Here is a 19,858-nt window from a genome sequence, read left to right as displayed (position 1 = left end):
AAGAAGGGGCACATGCATCCCAATGTTTATAGCACCATTATCAAGAGTAGCCAAACTACAGAGAGAGCCCAAATATCCATCAACTGAAGAATGGATAAGGAAGATGTGGTATATATACACAATGGATTATTACTCAGCCTTCAAAAAGAATGAAATCTTACCATTTGCAATGACATGGATGGAGCTAGAGAATGTTATGCTAAGCGAAATAAGTCAGAGAAAGACAAATACCGTATGATTTCACTTATATGTGAATTTAAGAAACAAAACAGATGAACATAGAGGAAGGGAAGGAAAAATAAAATAATACAAAACAGAGAGGGAAGCAAACCATAAAAGACTCTTAACTATAGAGAACAAACAGGGTTGCTGGGGTGGGGGGGGTGGGGGGCTGGGCTAAATGGGTGATGGGCACTAAGGTGGGCACTTGTGATCAACACTGGGCGTTACATGTAAGTGATGAATCACTAAATTTTACTCCTTAAACCAATACTACACTATATGTTAACTAACTTGAACTTAAATTTAAAAAAAAGTGAAGAAAAAAAAAAAAGAAAGAAATATAACAATAAAAAAAATAAAAAAGAAACTAAGCAGTGTGGTCCAAGATCAATGCTCCATCTCTTTCAAAAATACTCTCTGATCTCTAATGAAGCTCTTTGACTTGCAGGTGACCAGTCACCTGACATACAACTTAAAATAGCCTGGAGCCTGCTCTCTCCAGTGAGGTACTCATCTGGTCCCAGGAAACATCTTTCCTAGGGCAGACACCTTTACTGTCCATGTGCACCGTTCCAGTGCTCTCCGGTGCCAGGGTCTCTGTTTCACAAATGCAAGGAACACTTTTACCTGGTGGCTCCATGGAAGCCACACTCACCGGTTATGAGTGAAGAAGAGTACACGTTCACCATACCTGCCCTTCACAGCCTAGCACAGCTTTCACCAAAGAATCTCACAAACCCTCTCCCTTTACTCCTGGCTCCCTTCATTGCTTCATACTCCCTAAAAGGGCAAGGGATGCAAACAACAAAACCAGCTATGATTTCCTCTGTAAACCCTGCACTTTAATGTAGAATCCAACATCTATTGTGCCAGTACCTCAGTCAAGACCAAGAGATCCACTTTATTTCCTATCACCTACCTTTCTCACTATGATGTTTTCTTTTTTTTTAATTAGAGGGAAAGAAAGCCCTGCTTAGCACTACAGTAACAGACAAGGTAAAATGAGATTTTAAGAGAGTCAGGGACATCCAGCTGCCTCACCTCAGTGTTAGCAACTCAAAGACTAAGTCAATCTCACATCATTCCTCACTGGCTTCAAAAGTTAAAAGACTACAGTCTGAATATTCTTGATGTGTGTGTGTTCCATAATCTTGTCATTTTTACCAGACAGGATCTCTGAGAGGGAGCTGGAGAACTCTGCATTTTTAGAAGTTTATTTTGGTTTGTATTCTTCTTGCTGGTTTGATACTTTACTTAGTAATAAAATTCTGTCACCTTTGGAAGTTTTTCTCATTTTATTTATTTGTATATCCTGCCTCCAAGTTAGAACTTTTGGGGAATATAATGATTAAGTGTAAAGGGCTGAGCCCTAATAAGTAACTAGAAACACTTCCTTCTGATATGCATAGGCCATACCCCACAGTTCTACCTTAATTGGTGGGCAATGTCTGTCTAGAGTGCTATGTCAAGGATCATGTGTCTAAACTGGAAAGAACAGCAAGATGAATTAGTGGGGGTCTGTCAATGGTGTGAGGGAAAAGTGCATGGAGAAATACCTATCACTTTTTTGTCACCCTTACTTCTATTCGATACTTAAACTGGCATTCTATGTGGTCCTAATACTTCGCTTGTTCAGGAAGTTAAATTATCTCAACAAAATCAAGAAGCACTATAGAATCATCTGATATCAACTAAATCCCTACTATTAACAGTCTTGATGACTTATTCAACTATGTGAAATCCTCTTCTAACAGGGATCAGTCTCACAGATTAAAGATACAGCTGACAAAAAAGCAGCAAAAAGGGACTCTGAGAAGCCAAACTGAGCTTCTTTATCCTTCACTCAAGCCCTGTAGTTTTATTACAGTTGGGTGGTTCCCTACGCATAATGGGAGCAGAAGTGTGAAGAGGGATTAACAGCATCAAGAAAGGATCTATGATACAATAATAGCAAGTAAAAGAAACAAGTACAAAATGCAGACACAAAACCAAATACAGCAGTTGTATACGTTGGTGAAATGGTTGAGACTACACAGCCTCCATGGGTTTAACCGTTAAATCATGTTCAACATATTGGGCGCCTGGGTGGCTCAGTCGTTAAGCGGCTGCCTTCGGCTCAGGTCATGATCCCAGGGTCCCGGGATCGAGCCCCACATCGGGCTCCCTGGTCTGTGGGAAGCTTGCTTCTCCCTCTCCCACTCCCCCTGCTTGTGTTCCCTCTCTGGCTGTGTCTCTCTGTCAAATAAATAAATAAAATCTTAAAAAAAAAAATCATGTTCAACATATTTATTTAAAAAACAAAACAAAACTGTATTTGTCTTCCTCTGTGTGATATAATGAAATCAAGGTGCATCCATGTTGTTGCAAAGTGACAGGATATCCTTCTTTCTCATGGTTGAATAATATTCCATTATACATATATGCACCTTCATTCATCCATTAATGAACAGTTAAGCTGTTTCCACACCTTAGCTATTGTGAATAAAGCTGCAATGAACATGGGAGTGCAAATATCTCAATATCCTGTTTTCATTTCCTTTGGATATACACCCAGAAATAGAATTGCTAGATCCTATGGCAGTTCTATTTTTAACTTTTTGAGGAATCTCCATACTGTTTTCCATAATGACTGCACCAGTTTACACTCCTCTCAACAGGGCATCAGGGTTCCCTTTTCTCCACATCCTCACCAACATCTATTATCTCTTGACCTTTTGATAATTGTCATTCTAACACAGTTGTGAGATGGTATCTCAGTGTGGTTCTGATTTGCATTTTCCTGATGATTATTGACTTTACCTTTTCATATGCCTGTTGGCCATTTACATATCTTTTTGGAAAATGTCTACTCAGCTCCTCTGTCCATTTTTTAATCAATTGGTTTTGTTTTTCTTTTTTTGCTGTTGAGTTGTATGCATTCTTTGTGTATTTTGGATATTAACCCCTTATCAAATTTGCAAATTTACATTAGCCCTTTATCAGATATAAGGAATATAAACCCTTTATCAGGTTTGCATAAATGTGTGAAATAAAAAAAAAAAGTCAAACTCCTAGAAACAGAGAGCAGAATAGTGGTTGAAGGGGCTAGAGGGTAGAGGAAATAAGAAGAGGTTGGTAAAAGCGTACGAACTTTCAGCCATAAGATGAATAAAGTCTTGAAGGACCAAATATAAAACATAACTATAGTTGGTAACACAGTATTATATCACTGAAATTTGCTAAAAGAGTAGAACTTAAATGTCCTCACAAAAAAGAAAGAAAGAGGAAAGGAAAGGAAAGGAAAGGGAAGGGAAGGGAAGGGAAGGGAAGGGAAGGGAAGGGAAGGAAAGGAAAGGAAAGGAAAGGAAAGGAAAGGAAAGGAAAGGAAAGGAAAGGAAAGGAAAGGAAAGGAATACGTGAGGTATTGGAGGTGTTAGATGTGTTAGTTAACTAGATGGTAGGAACCCTTTCACAATGTATACATTTATCAAATCACCAAGATGTACACTTTAAGTATCTTACAAATTTATCTGTCAATTATGCCTCAAGAAAGCTGAAAATATGTAAAACACACACACTCAAAACAAAACAAGAAAACCTGGATATACACAGCACATATGAAAAAGGTCATATCCTAAACAGTAAAAATGCTTAAACCGGTAAGACTGAACAATGCAAATATACAGCTATCTAGAACTTCCCAAATTGAAAATTCATCTGATTCTTACATTTTAGAAATGTCTCATTAACAATGTACCAAAATGTTATTTTTACAAATGTAAGCAGAACTGTCTTATCATAAGATAAAGACCTGATGTCTGGTAAGGCTCTAGGAGATGAGCTGTTAAGAAACTGTCCTACCCCAGGAGTCCTTCCCCATCTCCCTCCTCCTGAAGAGGGAGCAGAAATGTGCCTGGCCACATTACTAGTCATGGAGTCTCCTGGTGATAAAGAGAAGCACATGGGGCATGGCCAGGGCTCCACAGGCTTTGTATCCTCATCTCTTCAATCATGGGTGCACCATGCACTGGCAGGGCAAGGGTGAGAGGAAGAAAGGGCAGAAGATCTTGAAATTGAGCTTTGGCATTAGTGTGAGTGGTGAGGATCCACTTCAGACATTTGGGATAGGCCATGTCCTTCTACCAGAGAGCTCTAGTAGGCTGAGATGTGAAGTATTAATCTGCCTACCAGTATCTCATTTCCCATGTACTATTATTTCTTATACATATAGCTCCTTCAGGCACCTAAATGACTCAAGTGGAGTTTGAAAAGTATTGGATCTCCAGCAATTGCACTACTGGGTATTTACCCCAAAGATACAAAAGTAGGGATCCAAAAGGGTACGTGCACCCCGCTGTTTATAGCAGCAATGTCCACAATAGCCAAACTGTGGAAAGAGCCAAGATGTCCATCAACAGATGAATGGATAAAGATGTGGTATATATATATACAATGGAATATTATGCAGCCATCAAAAGGAATGAGATCTTGCCATTTGCAACGACGTGGATGGAACTGGAGGGTATTATGTTGAGCAAAAAAGTCAAACAGAGAAAGGCATGTATCATATGACCTCACTGATATGAGGAATTCTTAATCGCAGGAAATAAACAGGGTTGCTGGAGTGGGGGGTGGGGTGGGAGGGATGGGGTGACTGGGTGATAGACACTGGGGAGGGTATGTGCTCTGGTAAGCACTGTGAATTGTGCAAGACTGTTGAATCTCAGATCTGTACCTCTGAAACAAATAATGCAATATATGTTAAGAAAAAAAAAAAAGAAGAAGAAGAAGATAGCAGGAGAGGAAGAATGAAAGGGGGGAAATCAGAGGGGTAGACGAACCATGAGAGACGATGGACTCTGAAAAACAAACTGAGGGTTCTAGAGGGGAGGGGGTGGAAGGATGCGTTAGCCTGGTGATGGGTATTGAGGAGGGCACATTCTGCATGGGGCACTGGGTGTTATGCACAAACAATGAATCATGGAACACTACAAAAAAAAAAAAAGTTAAAATGCTACATTTTATGTTATTTACATTTACCACAATAAAATATTTTTTAAACATAAAAAAAAAAAGTATTGGATCTCTTGATCAAGATACTATCTCCTCATATCTCTTCATATTTACCCCTAAGACTGAGTTTTACTTTACAGTGATTTCCTACTGAAGACATTAAAACTCTTTTACCAATCTTACTATATAAATTTAAATTGGAAGAAGAGTATTGAGACCTAATTTAAGAATCAGAGTTACAAGAATAAGACAGAAATTATATTAAAGATGACAAAATTCGGGGTTCCTGAGTGGTTCAGTCAGTTGAGTGCCCAGCTCTTGGTTTTGGCTCAGGTCATGATCTCATGGGCATAGAATAAAGCCCCCGGGTAGGGCTCCCTGGTCAGCAGGAGGCTGCTTGAAGATTCTCTCCCTCTGCCCCTCCCCTACAACTCGCATGCGTACACAATCTCTCTCAAATAATCTTTTTTAAAAAATGACAAAATTCTAAGAGCGAGTTCAAATAATTCGCCTCAAATCACACAATTAAGTCCACTTCTGGCTAGTAATCCAACATGCATTCTCCACCCTCACACCAAACAATCCCACACAATAGCACAACTGTACCTTCCTTGAGTAAATACCAATTATCCTAAGCAGATCATGCTTATCATATTTGCTTTGCTATATCTACTGAGTGATCTTGTTTTGACCCATAATGTCTGAGGAAAGATCTACTGGAGCATTTCTGGGAAAGGTCTCCCAGAAGAGACAGTGTCTTTTTGCATCTAGACATTATTGGATTTTATTAATTATTGTGTATTATTGCTTCAATATTTTTTATTTTATTCCCTATTATGTATTATTATTGTTTCAATATTCAATTTTCATATTATTCCTTAGTGTTGTTATTGCTTCAATACCAGAAACTGCTTTAGCCAATTTGCAATTACGAAGAAAATCAGTGCTTTGCTAAGTGCACAGAACAGAGCACCAAGGTTCCTTACACCCTGGTGACATTACTAGGTCACTGACTCAACCAATAATGGAGTCCACCACCTTTGGACTTTGTATATTATGAGAAAATAAATATATTTTTTAAGCTTAAATTAATTTTCACCCTCTGTTGCTTATAGCTGAAGGCATCCTGAGTCAGTATTCTATCCCAAAATGTATGCCTAAATATACTGATCTTTTACACAAACACCTCAAAATGGGAAATAGAAAAAAACAGACAATGAACGACAATGTCGAGAAGCAATGAAGCTCTACAGGGAACATATCTGCAAAAGCAGAGCTGACTCATTGCATTACATAATTGGGAAGCAATATAGTAAGTAGTGGCTAAGAGCACAGGCTCTGGGTTCAATCTCAGAAGCTTGCTAGATTTGTCTGTATAACCTTTGGGAAGTTATTTAACCTAAGTTCCCAGTTATTAGATAACAGGATCCTATCTTCCTCCCAGGAATTTTCTGAGGATTAAAATAAATAATGCATATAGAAGGCTTAGCAGTTTCTAACACACAATAGATGCTCAAAAATGTTATTTGCTGTTATTTCTATTCTTAATACTTAGTTCTTTATATTTCACACACTATTTTCATAAGTATCATTTCATTTGATTGTCATAAAAACATAGTGAGTTGTATATTCCCATATTACAGTGAGGAAACAGCCTCAGAGAGGTTGCATGTAAATAATCAAGATTTGAACCTGGCACTTCTATTGTCAAATAAAGAACCAGTGACTCTTAGGTATAAAATGAAACCACAACTACACATCTAGAAAGATAGAAATTTAAGGAGAGTGAAGGGAGAACTGATTTACAATGCAGAGAACTGCTAATGGTCCTAATAACAGTATTAGCAATGGAAGAAGCACTGTGTCAATGGTGCTGACAAAGTTTGAGAGCTAAAACTGAAATGTTTGTTCACAGTAACTGGAATTTAGGCTGTAACCCACCAAGTAAAGTGATGGCTTAACAAGTCAGTAAAAGCAAGGTACATTCTGAGTAATTTAAACTAAATCTACACTTTATACTACCATGGAGTTGGAGAGTGAAAGCAACACATATTCTATCATGTAAACTCATGAAATGTTTTCTTTAAGAAATCAAACACAATTTCAGTAGCTGACAACTCTTGCCAACCCTAAAATATATGCTTTCCATTAGATGGCAGTGTAAGTTCAGATTTAAATCTTCTGGAAAGGTTTAGCCCATGCCATGGGAAGACCCAGGTACACAGGTTGAGTGGTCAGATATAAAACAGGAATGTTTTTAACATATCAGAATTTGCTTTCAAGTATGAGAACAATCTACAGTAATGACCTGTGAATGAGCAAACCAAAAATCATTTTGAGAAAAATTCTAACCACCCCACAGAGTAAGGCCGGGTTATAGTTGTGTTACTGCATTAAAGAGAACATGTTTTCTTGATTTGGCAGATGGAAAGATGAAAGATGGGGAGGCTAACACAGTAAAAGTGGGCTTATATAGTTCTTTTGAGTGTTTGTATATTACACTCAATTCTTTTAGCTTTCGATTTTTAGCATCATTGTTTTCACTCTGTTGTATTAAATAATATGAGCTTGCTTTTGGTTGTGCATGATGTTGTTTTCTTTCTTTCCTTCTTTTTTTGGGGGGAGGGGCATCTGACAGGTTCTGGACTTAGGCACTGTATCACAGCCCACAAACCTGTTTTTATAAAATTTCTAAAAGGCGAATTTATCCAAGACTCTTCTACACTCACACTGAGAATGATTTTGCCACCTATCTCTGGTTTCTAAATGTAGGGGGAAATTGGTCGCCTTTCCTTTCTATTGAAAAACCAAATTGATGAGAAGAAAATCAGATTTGCATTGCCCATAAATTCATGTAGAAATAAAACAGGCATCATATGACTAGACAGCCATTTCTATGTAATTATTTCACCAAAAAAAGTTGTAGATAATATAAAAAGGGCAAAGCTCCATTTTTATGTCCTCACTCCCATATATGTACGATCTCCAAAAACATAACTGAATATTCTCAAGTTAGACAAGTATTTCTTTGAAGAGATATAACCTAGCAGGGCGCTTGGGTGTCAGTCTGTTAAGCATCCGACTCTTGATTCTGGCTCAGGTCATGATCTCAGGGTTGTGACACTGGGCCCCCGTTGTGTTCCATGCTAGGCATGGAGCCTGCTTGAGATTCTCTCTCTCCCTCTTCTCCTGCCTCCCCCCAACCGCTCGTGCATGCGTGCATGCATGTTTTCTCTCTCTCTTTCCCTCTCTCTAAAAGAGAAAAAAGGAATATAACCCAGTGACAGCTTTTACTTAACATGAACCTGTTTTATATTCTCTTTCAATTTAAATGGTTTGTCTCCATTACAATTTAAGCTATGCAAAGAACACATACATCTGTGACAATCAGTATAATAAATCAGAAATACAGACTTTTTATAATTAAATCCTAGTCTCAGTTCAAAGTGAAGTTTGTATTTTCCAAGCAATTAGTAACATTTTTATAAGTATCCATGTGCATCATGTGCACACAACCTCAGTGAAAAATTTAGGAATATGAAGAACTTAAGCAGCCAAAAAGGCTAATAAATGCCAGTTGTTAAAACTGTAACTGAAAGACAACAGTATGCATAGCTGGGCACACCAATAAAATGTTTATTAAACTCTGACGCACACCAAAAAGCAACAAGAAAAGTATATTCTGCTACTCTTACTTGCTTTTTCTTATTCAGATGAACTGGCCACAACACTACAGGACCTCTCACTGTTCCACATTGTACATTTGACTGTCAGCTGAAGAGAATTTTATAAACATTCACAATGCAATTACCAGCAGTTGATTCATCTTCCAAAGTGACATCACAACTTTAATGATAATTCATCAGGACCACGGTATTTTATAATAAGCAATCATAATTCTTCAAACCTTCTTAATTAATATATTTCAACAAATAAGTAATATTAAAACCCTACTATTCCTTCTCTAATGACTTTTTAAAAATTAAAATTAGATCCTCTCCCAACCTTTTAAATAAAAGAAACCCCCAAATGACATTAATATACAGAAATAAAAACCAATAAGGAAATACTCTTAGGGATTCTAACCTGAACATACACCATTCCCTACGGGGAACAAAGCTTTTATTTAAAAAATACTGAGTCCGGGGGCACCTGGCTGGCTCAGTTCTGGTAGAACATGTGACGCCTGATCTCAGTGTTGTGAGTTCAAGCCCCAAGCTGGGTGTGGAGCCTACTTAAAAAAATAAAAATGAAAATAAAATAAAATAAATTGAGTCATGGAAATAAAACCCACATCAATATTTTAACATCTGCTTTTCCTTTCCTTTTCTCTTTTTCTAAAATAAGATCACTCTATCTGAGGTCAGAGAATTCAGTAAAATAAATGCTATTTTCCTGAAAGTATCTTTAAAAAATGAAAAGGAACCTGGAAAAGAATTTTTCTGGCCAAAAACATTCTCTTCTCTTGTTTTCTATAACTCTTCCTACTTCCACCTTTCATTTTCTTGCTTTCTAGTATCTCTAGCCTGTCTTTCTTTTACTGGAAAAATTTCAAGACTTTAAATGTGCAAGAGGACTATTGGCTGTCCTTCCACGGTCTGGAGGGCCTTCCCGGTGTTTTCTGATTCTAAAGGGACCTGTGCCTTTCTCTGTCCCTATCTTGCAACTCAGTTGTAGAAACAGAGGTTAACTTGTGTAGGGCTGATAGGGACCAGAGATCCTTGGCCAGAGAAATACCTGTGAGGTGAAGATGCAACTAATTACCATGCAGTAGATGTGACCAGTCAACATCTTTTAGCATTCCTCACTGCCTATTATGTCTACCCTCTGGAATTTCCTCTGAAGTGGTTTTAACATTTTACTGGTTTTCCTATTAATTAATGAATTAAATAAAAGCTCTTAACATGTGTTCATTTTATATTTGTATGAGAGCCATGACTTTACCTTTTCAAAAGACTACTCTTTATCCCATGGCTGAGCAAATTATTATTTGAAACTTAAGTAACAGCTTGAAAGAAATACTACTGTTAATTTTATAGCCATTTAAGCACTGCTTAAATTAATGTACATAATACTATTTAAGATTTTAATACAATTTGGGACACCTGGGTGGCTCAGTTGGTTAAGCGACTGCCTTTGGCCGAGGTCATGGTCCCGGGGTCCCAGGATTGAGCCTCGCATCGGACCCCCTAACTCCTCGGGTAGCCTGCTTCTCCCTTTCCCTCTGCCTGCCGCTCCCCCTGCTTGTACTCTCTCTGTCAAATAAATAAATAAAATATTAAAAAATATATTTTTAATACAGTTTGTTACCCTGAAATCTTAACAGTTATTTAAAAGAGATTCTCTTCCTAAGTGACTGAGCAGAGCATGAACAGTATATTATGCAAGAAGAGCAAAGCATCATTGTAATAATGACTAACATTTATTAAGCACTTGCTATGAGCGACACTCTTCTGAAGCATTCACTCACCGAATCCTCACAAACACCCTGTGACACAGGTACTGCATGTTGCAGCTGAGCAAACGGAGGCAAGGAGTAGTTAAGTAGCTCACTCAAAGGCCTACTGCTAGTAAGCTGGAGAGCTATGGCTCAAATTGAGTTTGGGTCTAGACTAAATTATATTACCCCTCAGAGAAGAAAAAAAGAAAACTTCTAAAGAGCCAAGCACTTTTAGTGCCATTATTCCTGGCTGTTGTTACCAACGTTCCCTAAGAATAATACTGACACATATTAAGAAAAAGTGCTATTAGAGAGAGTTCAAGCCTACCCCTTTTCTGGGTAGCAGCAAAAACAGAAATAATAAAGACAATTAAAAGGTGGAAGGAGGGTAAAGAAGTCAAATAGGGGGTGTGTTATATGCCAACTGAAAATTAAAATCCATTTTATGACAGTAAACATTCAATTTAATCCTAACTTTGATAGTTTTGTCTAAAGCTCATATAAAATTCATGCAATATTCCTATACTCCCTGTGCCCATATATAAAACTGTATTTTCCTTATGAAAGAACAATCAAAAAGGACCTCCTGCTCTATACTTCTTTTGTGGCAGGCCTTGGAAAGAAGCTGGCTTTCAAGAGTATTGAAGCAGGCTGTTAAAAGGCTTCATATCAACTGCAAAGTCTATTCATGCTTGAAACTGTGCTCAACTAAATAGCTAGCAATTACCATTCTTTTCTGGACTTTCTTGATCCTCAAACTCCTAATTTATAGAGCACTGAAATCCTTAAAACAGCCCCAGAATGACCCATACTGCCAAAGAGCTTTAAAGATGTGACCTAGGACAGTCCAAGCTCACTAAAAGCTGCTAAGCCCCAGGATTTTTCAACACATGGTAAATTCCCAAGACAAACACTTGCTCCCTTCCTCTTAGCCAGAGGTAAAACCCCACTAGGTGAAAAAGAAGCTTGCTATTTGAATTACTAATGGTCTTCAAGTGTAGGCTTGAAGGTTAAATATATAAAGATTAGGAGAGAATTTTCCCCATTCCTAGAAAAACTTAAAACTACGGTTAAAGTGTTAACAGAACTAATTTGTCACCTTCAGTAAGTGTTTATAGAGCAACATTCAGTATATAATTCCAGGAGCAGAATCACCAAGGCTAGAAAATAAATTAGACACAATTAATGTGTTAGATGAATTGACTAAGATGCAAGGATAAAGGTACTAATTATAAAAGTTGCTAAAACACTATCCTAGCAATTAAGAATAGAAAATTACAGATTTGTTTACATCTTGAAAACTCTCATTTACCTGCCACAATTCTGAGAGAGTAAGTCTAGATTAAATACGAATTATAGGCAGGGGTTGTAAACAAAATAAAAGACTACAGTGGGCCTAATCATTCTAAAATATTTCCCAAAAACATCAAGCACATGGAAAACTCTGTTTTGATTTCAAGTACAATCTAAATATTTAAACTCACCAGCCCCGGATAATGAATTAATTCTCCTAACATTAAAAGTATTAGTTATTACAAACTTCAAGATACTTTTCTTTTTCACAAAACGTAAACTCAAAAAACTAAAGAGGTAAGTAGTTTTCATCAAAATTTTTAACTAATTGGAACATTCACAAGGCAGCAAAGCTGAGCAGGCTTCAGAAATAACACTTGTATCCCAACGATAGAAATATCTTCAACTGTGCTTCCCTGGATGTTTCTGGAGTTTAACTCTCTTTACTCGTAAGTATATACAGCTTTTCGGCAATAAAGAAAACTGAAGGCAAGATGGTACTCACTCAATCTCAATGCCCAGCGGATTAGCAGGACGCAGAGACAAGGGGGGAATTCCTTTATTCCTGTCAGTACGCATATCATAATAATTCATTTCATCAACCCACACAGCAGACTGATCCAAAAGACCTACCAAAATGAGGAGCACATCCTTAATGAGATACAGACTAAGCCTTTCCCTATTGTTTCACTTTTTAAAGACCTAATACAAAATGCATGCTAAGGTAATTTTTGAGAAATTTGAGATCACAAAAACTCTGGTTTTTTCATTTGTTTTTTTTTGTTTTGTTTTGTTTTTTAATGGCTGGTGGCTTGATTAAAAACACTAAGAATCTATAAAAAGGTAAATATAACACCTCCTGGTTCATGGTTTCACTGTACATTATTCAATAGAGAAGGCACACTAAGCCTCTGAGAAAAATTTCTGCTAAAAGAAATGTATTTTACAAACAGTAAATAGTAAAATTAATTTGGTTAACTCAAAAAATATCCAACAATTCTGTATATAAAGAAAACAGTCAAATACTTTCCAAGAAATGCATGGCTTGTGTAATGGAAATGACTGGGATATTCAGGAAAAATGGGTAAACCCTGTGAACAAAATATAATCTCTGAAAATGGTACCCTCTTTTATGTGACTGAGTTCTTTGTCAATCACTCTGGCATAGGACTCACAGGCTTACTATCTCTAAACTTGAGTTGAAACAGAAAATGGGCAAAGGGCCAATGAGCAGAGGAGCAGCTGGGGGCTGTGAAGGCTTCATGAAGGAAGGTATTTGATCCGAGGCAACTTCTAGCTATATGACCCTTTGTGAACCCACAAATTCTATCAGCACCCACAGTTCTGCCAGAATGCAACAAGAGGCTTTGTTAGAGTTTATACTCAAGTCTAGATACTCCTAAGTTAGGCTCGATAAGCCTTTATTAAGTTTATATCGTGCTAGGTCCTGGAAAGGATGCTTTAGAATAAAATTAAAACATTCAAATAAGTTGTCTTTATCTGCTATATAAATATAAGACATTGCCGGATTCTGCCAAAATGTTTCAAGTTCTTCCAGGAAACTGATAACAAGTTCCTGCTTTAATTTTCAGTTTTTGAAGATGTTAAATAAAAATGAGTAAACAAAAACAGGGATATTATATATGTACATATATATGCATAGACATATGTGTCTGCATATGTACACATATATAATGCATATATTTTATATAAAATTCCATTTTGTATTCTCCCTTAAATTCCTTACCTGAATTTTTATTTATGGAAAAAAAAAGTCTAGGAATTTAAGGAAGATAATGCTGTAGAAAGGCTCTATACTCTAAGATAGAAAACAAAAACAATTTACAAAATTATTTACTTTTCAATATAAGAGAGAAGTATGACCTGGGCTTAATTATGTTTGTGACAGTCCTACATTATACAAATATTTATCAAGTACTAACCATGTACAAGACATTACAGGACCACAAAGATGAATCTGACATTAACTTTGTGTAAGGGTCTATACTAAGTACTTTACATGCATGCTCTAACTCATTTAATCCTGCAAGGTAGCTAATATTGTTGTTCCACTTTTACCCACAAAAAAATCTAGCACTGAAGTTCCACAGTTTGTAGTGCTAGAGCCCAGATTAGTATTCAGAGTCTGCCTCCTCCGACCAAGTTCTTAACTACCCCAATAGGAGGAAACAAGTGTTAAGTGCACAAAAAGTAACATTTAAAGTGCTACAGTATACAAAAAAGAGGGCTTATTTCTTGTTTGGAGGGCTAAAAGCACATTTTGGCCAGGCAACATTTTGTCCTGGCCTCAAAGGATGGAGAAAATGAAGGAAACAAGAACATTATTTAGATAATACTATTGCTAATTTGGCCAAAAGAGGAGGATATTTTATCTCAAATCTCGACTGCATAATAGAAAGAAATGTAATTACTGTGTTCAAGATCAAGGAACTAAAATTGGCAAAGCAAATTGTTAAAGAAATAAATTTTATAAAGAATTTAGGATGATAGTTCTCTCATGATCATCATCCTTAGGTTTCACTGTTACCTCAGCAAACTGCCTTTCCAAAAGTAATACAAATTTTAACCAATATCCCATTCCTGTCAAAATAAACATAATCTAAGTTAATGAGATGTGAGAGTAGGGAAGTTTTATACAAATCGAACATTTTTAGATTTTGAAAGACAAAACCCATTTTCATTTTCCTCTTTAAAAATAAAAAGTAAGATGATACCTATTTTTTCAGGTTTAAGTAGCTTGAAAGACACTGTTGAGGTTCCTTTGCCACCTGACTTGGTTGTGACAATAATGTCTCCTTTGTCATTTTTAGCTTGTCCCACTCGACATACTATTTTACTTGCAGACCTCCATTCTGCCGTCAGGAGGCAATTATGTCCACAAATTGTCAAACCTGAAAATAAAAGCATGCATGTAACAAAGTTCAAAAGAACAAAGGTAGGGTCTTAAATATGTCTATTACATAAAAAGACAATTCTTCTGTCAGTATTACCAGGCTTTTTCCATGAAGTGAAAAATAAATCTAGAAATAACATTTCCTGTTTGATAGTTATTTCTATTATTGAATATACCCAATGTTACTTGCAAATATACTGTCTCTACTGATTTTTGTCTAATCTTTTTTCTCTAATATTTAAGACTTCCTTAGATTATATTTAAGTTTCTTCAAACATCAATGAAATTAAAAAATAATGACCATAATAATTATGTGTAGGCATTCCAGATTACTCGGACTATGAGAATCTTAAATTGCTTTCATAGGTTTTAGAAGGGAAATTATTGCTATTATTAGAAATCTAAGTTATTGATATAAAATCCTAAAGTATACTAAGTATATATACCATTGCCTAAAATCATATTTATCCATCTTCCTGAAAATAATCTGCACTTACTTTTCCTAGCGTTTAAATTATATATGGTATACATAGTATGTACTTTATTTCAAGCACAGCCTGGAGTCTGGTAAATCCAGCTAATATTCTTGGGCCTTACTGGATTACTATTTCATTTTTTATATCTGTATTCCTAAATGGTAGCTCATGTTGCCTTAGTGTTTCCCTAATGATACTGTCACTATACTACATTCTGCTCTTAGAGTAAGCCAGCACTCCCAAAATGTCAACCCACGCCTGGAATCTCAGGCCCTGATATCAAGTAAATTATTATAATTTAGGCAGTAACCAAACAGGGAGGCACTGAAAGATTACAGTGAGGAAGATGTGACCCCAGATAGAACACCAATATATCACCATGCCAGCTCTTCTACTAACTTATTTTCTTTGTATTTTCCATTTCCACAAAACAGAACCACCTCATAAATGAATTTGGAAAAAATAAACCAAAATGTATGTGGCAAAGAACAGACACTTCACGCTTTTCTTTTCTCATTATTTAACTTTTTATACTGCTCAGCAGTCAAGTTTGGCAATTAACAATTTTTTTTTTCAGATACCAGGAACACCTCAACTAATGCCAAATTTGGTTGAAAAAATGTAGGAAGGGATTCAAGTCATCTTTTGTTACAACTTAAAGCACTATTTAGTAAGAATGTTGTATTAACCATAGAGTAATAAAAACAACCACCTTTTAAAGATGCATTTATTGAAATAATGAATTTTAGATATTTCCCTAAAACAGCCATTATTTATACATGTATGGAATTCTGCCTTTTTTTTTAAAGATTTTATTTATTTATTTGAGAGAGAGAGAGCATGAGCACTAGCAGGGAGTGCAGAGGGATGGGCAGAGGGAGAGGGAGAAGCAGGTTCTCCATTGAACAGGGAGCCCGATGTGGGGCTCGATTCCAGGGCATGGGGATCATGACCTGAGCCCAAGGTAGACACTTAACCAACTGAGCCACCCAGGCACCCCTGGAATTCTGTCTTTCTAATAACAGCACTTAAAGGATTCTTCAGGACTAAGTTTTCTTTGATTTTTTTAAAATGTATAATGACATTTATATATTTTTAAATGCATTCATAATTCAAAATTATTTTTTCAAAATGGGAATGTCTTTGATATCTTTCCTGAAAATCAGTTTTGTTTTGAAAAATGTAAACAATTTAAGAGATTGATGGCACCCCTGGAACTCTTCTCCATCTTCAAGAGAAGCACTGTGAAACACTTCAATGAATATTTGCTCAAATAATGTTTATGCATACATAAATCAGTCTATGTATTTTTTAAATGATACAAACGGCTTTAATAAACTAAACAGTTTTAGTGTACAGATGGTAGGTATTTTGATATCACTCTAATACATTAACTTAATATTTTAAAATTTTATAATATCAAAAAGATTCTTGTGATTTTAAATATTAACTCATTTCAGAAAAGAAAACAACTCAATAGTAAATGTCAGGACTTAGTATAAAGTCATTCCTAATATAGGTTCCCTGCTGGAGAACAACCTTATGATTAAAACTGAGCAATGGGAGATTTTCAAGATATAGACAGCAAGCCTTAAAAACATGCTCAGATGAGCAAACATATAAGTTATATCTATGACATTACAAACTGGGAAAAAACTACCCAGAACAATAGTTTATTCATCTAGTTGTAGCTGCTATCAGGTTTCTCTGATTTAATATCTGCTCTGCATTTTAACTAAAAAAAAATTAATAATCACCATTTAATTTTAAACATAGATTCAAACAGATCATTTTAAATGTCATAAAAATTAAATAAGATCATAAGATTGATTTCTTAATTTCTAAAGCACATTTTTGCTAAGTTACTGCAAACCAAGAAATCTGCTTCATAAAATATAACAACATCTTTTTTTTTTTTTAAGTAACTTGTAGAATTTCAAATAAACTATTTTTATAATGTTTCACTTGGCTAGTGTAGATATCATCTAGCTAAAAACATTCAAATTATTTAGCAGGTTGAGTTTGCTTTTTTTAAAAATGGTTTCTTGGCAATAGATAGGCAGGTTGAAAGCTGAACTAGCAAAGTTTATAGAAGTATACACACTTAGTCAAATAAGAATAGCATTGCCTGAAGCTAAAGCAAGATTAAAATTTACATAGACTAGTAACTGTCATGTTAGGAGCTCCAGCTAAAATGTTGGACATAACCTCCATCTGTGTGGTTTATTACCATGCATTCTAGGGACTTTTCCACTTTGGATAAAGAAAAATCTAGAATGAGCTATGTCAAAAAAGCAAGACATAAGATTAGATAAAACTATCTTTGTAAGAATAATTAATTTTTGTTTACTGAAGAATCAAAAACTATGGCTAGAGAAAACAATACAAAGTAAGACATACTGAAATAACACTAGTGAAAAGAATTAGCTGGGAAGTGCAAAACTCATTTATTAAACATAGTGCCAAGCTCCAATTCACTTTCCCTTTTCCAAAGGTTTTCCAGATGGCCAAAAAACAATCTGTCAAGCTGCACCAATTATGCAAGAAAGATAAGTTCCAACTCATAATCTCCAATACTTTACCAATGGGTCCCTCATAAATTTTTTTAAAAGATTTTATTTATTTACTTGAGAGAGAGTGAGCGTGCGAGAGAGAGAGCACAAGTTGGGGAGGAGCAGAGGGAGAGGGAGAGGGAGAGGCAGACTCCCTGCTGGGCAGGGAACTCACTCAGGGCTTGATCCCAGGACTCCAAAATCATGACCTGAGCTGAAGACAGACGCTTAACCGACTGAGCCACCCAGGCGCCCCTAGGGTCCCTCATAAATTAAGAAGAGTCAAGAGAATGTCTGAATCCAGATAAGTTTATATGGTAATCAGCATATATGTTCAGTAGCATATACTGAAGTCTCTCCCTTCCTCATTCTGAATGCATCTCTACTCTAAATGCATCTCAGAGTTCACAAGAAAATAATCCTAACTGACCAATTATAACTTATATACATATATAATGGAATATTACTCAGTCATTAAGAAAGAATGAAATCTTGCCATTTGCAATGACATGAATGGAACTATAGTATCAAGCTAAGTGAAATAAGTCAGTCAGAGAAAGACAAATACCATATAATTTCACTCATATGTGGAATTTAAGAAACAAAACAAACAAGCATAGGGAAAAAAGAGAGAGAGGCAAACCAAGCAACAGACTCTTAACTATAGAGAACAAACTGATGGTTACCAGAGGGGAGGCAGGTGGGGGGGATGGATTAAATAGGTGATGGGTTAAGAAGCGCACTTGTGATGAGCACCGGGTATTGTATGGAAAGTGTTGAATCACTAAACTGTTCACCTGAAACAATTATACTGTATGTTAACTAAGTGGAATTAAAAAAACAAAAACAAAACAAAACAAAAAACTTAAAAAAAAAGAAAAGACAAGCCAGGGATGAGAACCACTGACAAACACCAATGCTTAAATAATCAGCAGTAAAAGGTCTCCATGTTACAGGGTGGGAGTGGGGGGGACAGACACTATACAAACTAACAAATTTATACAGTGCCAACTGGGTACAGAGCATGCATGTCCTTGAACTTAAAAAGATTAAAAAAAAAAACCATGAACAGATCCTAAAAACTATAATTTAGCTTACCATAAATATATAAGTATTAGGGGAGCCTAAATAAAAAGATGGATTAACATGGGTGGGAATTTAGTTTGAAGAGCTTTTTTTTTTTTTGGAAGTCTCAAGTTTTGGCAGACAGAGACTATTTGTATTTCAGATTCATGGTGGCGCTCTCAACAACGATTAAGCATCAATGTGGCAGAGGAAAGGAAATAAATAAGATTCATAGGTCTCAGTAAGGATATGCACCCACTGAGAGGGGATAGTTTCTTCTAGGTGAAGTGAGGATAAGAGCCAAGTGGTACTGATATCACCAGGAGATAAGAGTTTAGATTTGATTTGAAGGGCAATAAGGTACAGAAGAGGTATAATTTACAGAGCACTACAGAACAAATACAGACAGTTGTATAATGGAGGGAAAACTAAAGACAGCAAAAATAGCTAGGGAGGCTATTTGGGCAATCAAAGCAGGAGAGAGCAAGGCTCAGGAACTGGAGGCAAATCTCAGCTGCAGGAAACCTTCTGAAGGACTTAGTGAAAAGCAATTTAGACAAGATTTGATAAAATAATGATTTTAAACAGAAAAGCCAGAAAACCAAATAATTCTTTCATCTTTATTCAGATCATTCTGTACTGATCATAATGTTGTTGTTCTATCAGCTTGTCTCAACTGCCCACTATAAAAATGCATTTACCATTGAAACACAGTTCTTGCTCTTACCTATAAGGTCAGTTGGGCCAGTCCCCAGGTTTTCTCCTCTAATTGTGACCTTTGTCCATGGTATTCCTTCATTTGGAGAGATGCCTGTCACAAGAGGGGGTTGTCGGGATCGGGACATCGTGTTTTGTTGAGCAAACCAGAGATCTAGTTACAGAAGTAATCTGTCAAAAAAGAAAG

The 19,858-nt window shown here is 36.2% G+C and overlaps 1 protein-coding gene across 7 annotated transcripts in view; it reads right to left on the bottom strand.

Moving 5' to 3' along the window:
* The window catches only part of EXOC2 (exocyst complex component 2), a 285,590-nt gene that overhangs the window by 203,455 nt on the left and 62,277 nt on the right, over positions 1-19,858 (bottom strand). For all 7 annotated transcript variants that reach the window (XM_064597288.1, XM_064597282.1, XM_064597284.1 and 4 more), the window contains 3 exons: positions 19,682-19,842; positions 14,683-14,859; positions 12,453-12,576 (listed from right to left, as the gene is read on the bottom strand). In XM_064597288.1, the coding sequence (XP_064453358.1) occupies positions 12,453-12,576; positions 14,683-14,859; positions 19,682-19,799 (419 nt within the window). In that variant the 5' untranslated portion in view covers positions 19,800-19,842. The remainder of the gene's footprint in view (positions 1-12,452; positions 12,577-14,682; positions 14,860-19,681; positions 19,843-19,858) is intronic.

This window comes from Mirounga angustirostris, unplaced genomic scaffold (assembly GCF_029215605.1).
Source record: "Mirounga angustirostris isolate CCGP_5_RB_7025 unplaced genomic scaffold, mMirAng1.0.hap1 SCAF_8, whole genome shotgun sequence".
Classification (NCBI taxonomy): domain Eukaryota; kingdom Metazoa; phylum Chordata; class Mammalia; order Carnivora; family Phocidae; genus Mirounga; species Mirounga angustirostris.
This window is presented reverse-complemented; position numbering and strand designations above follow the sequence as displayed.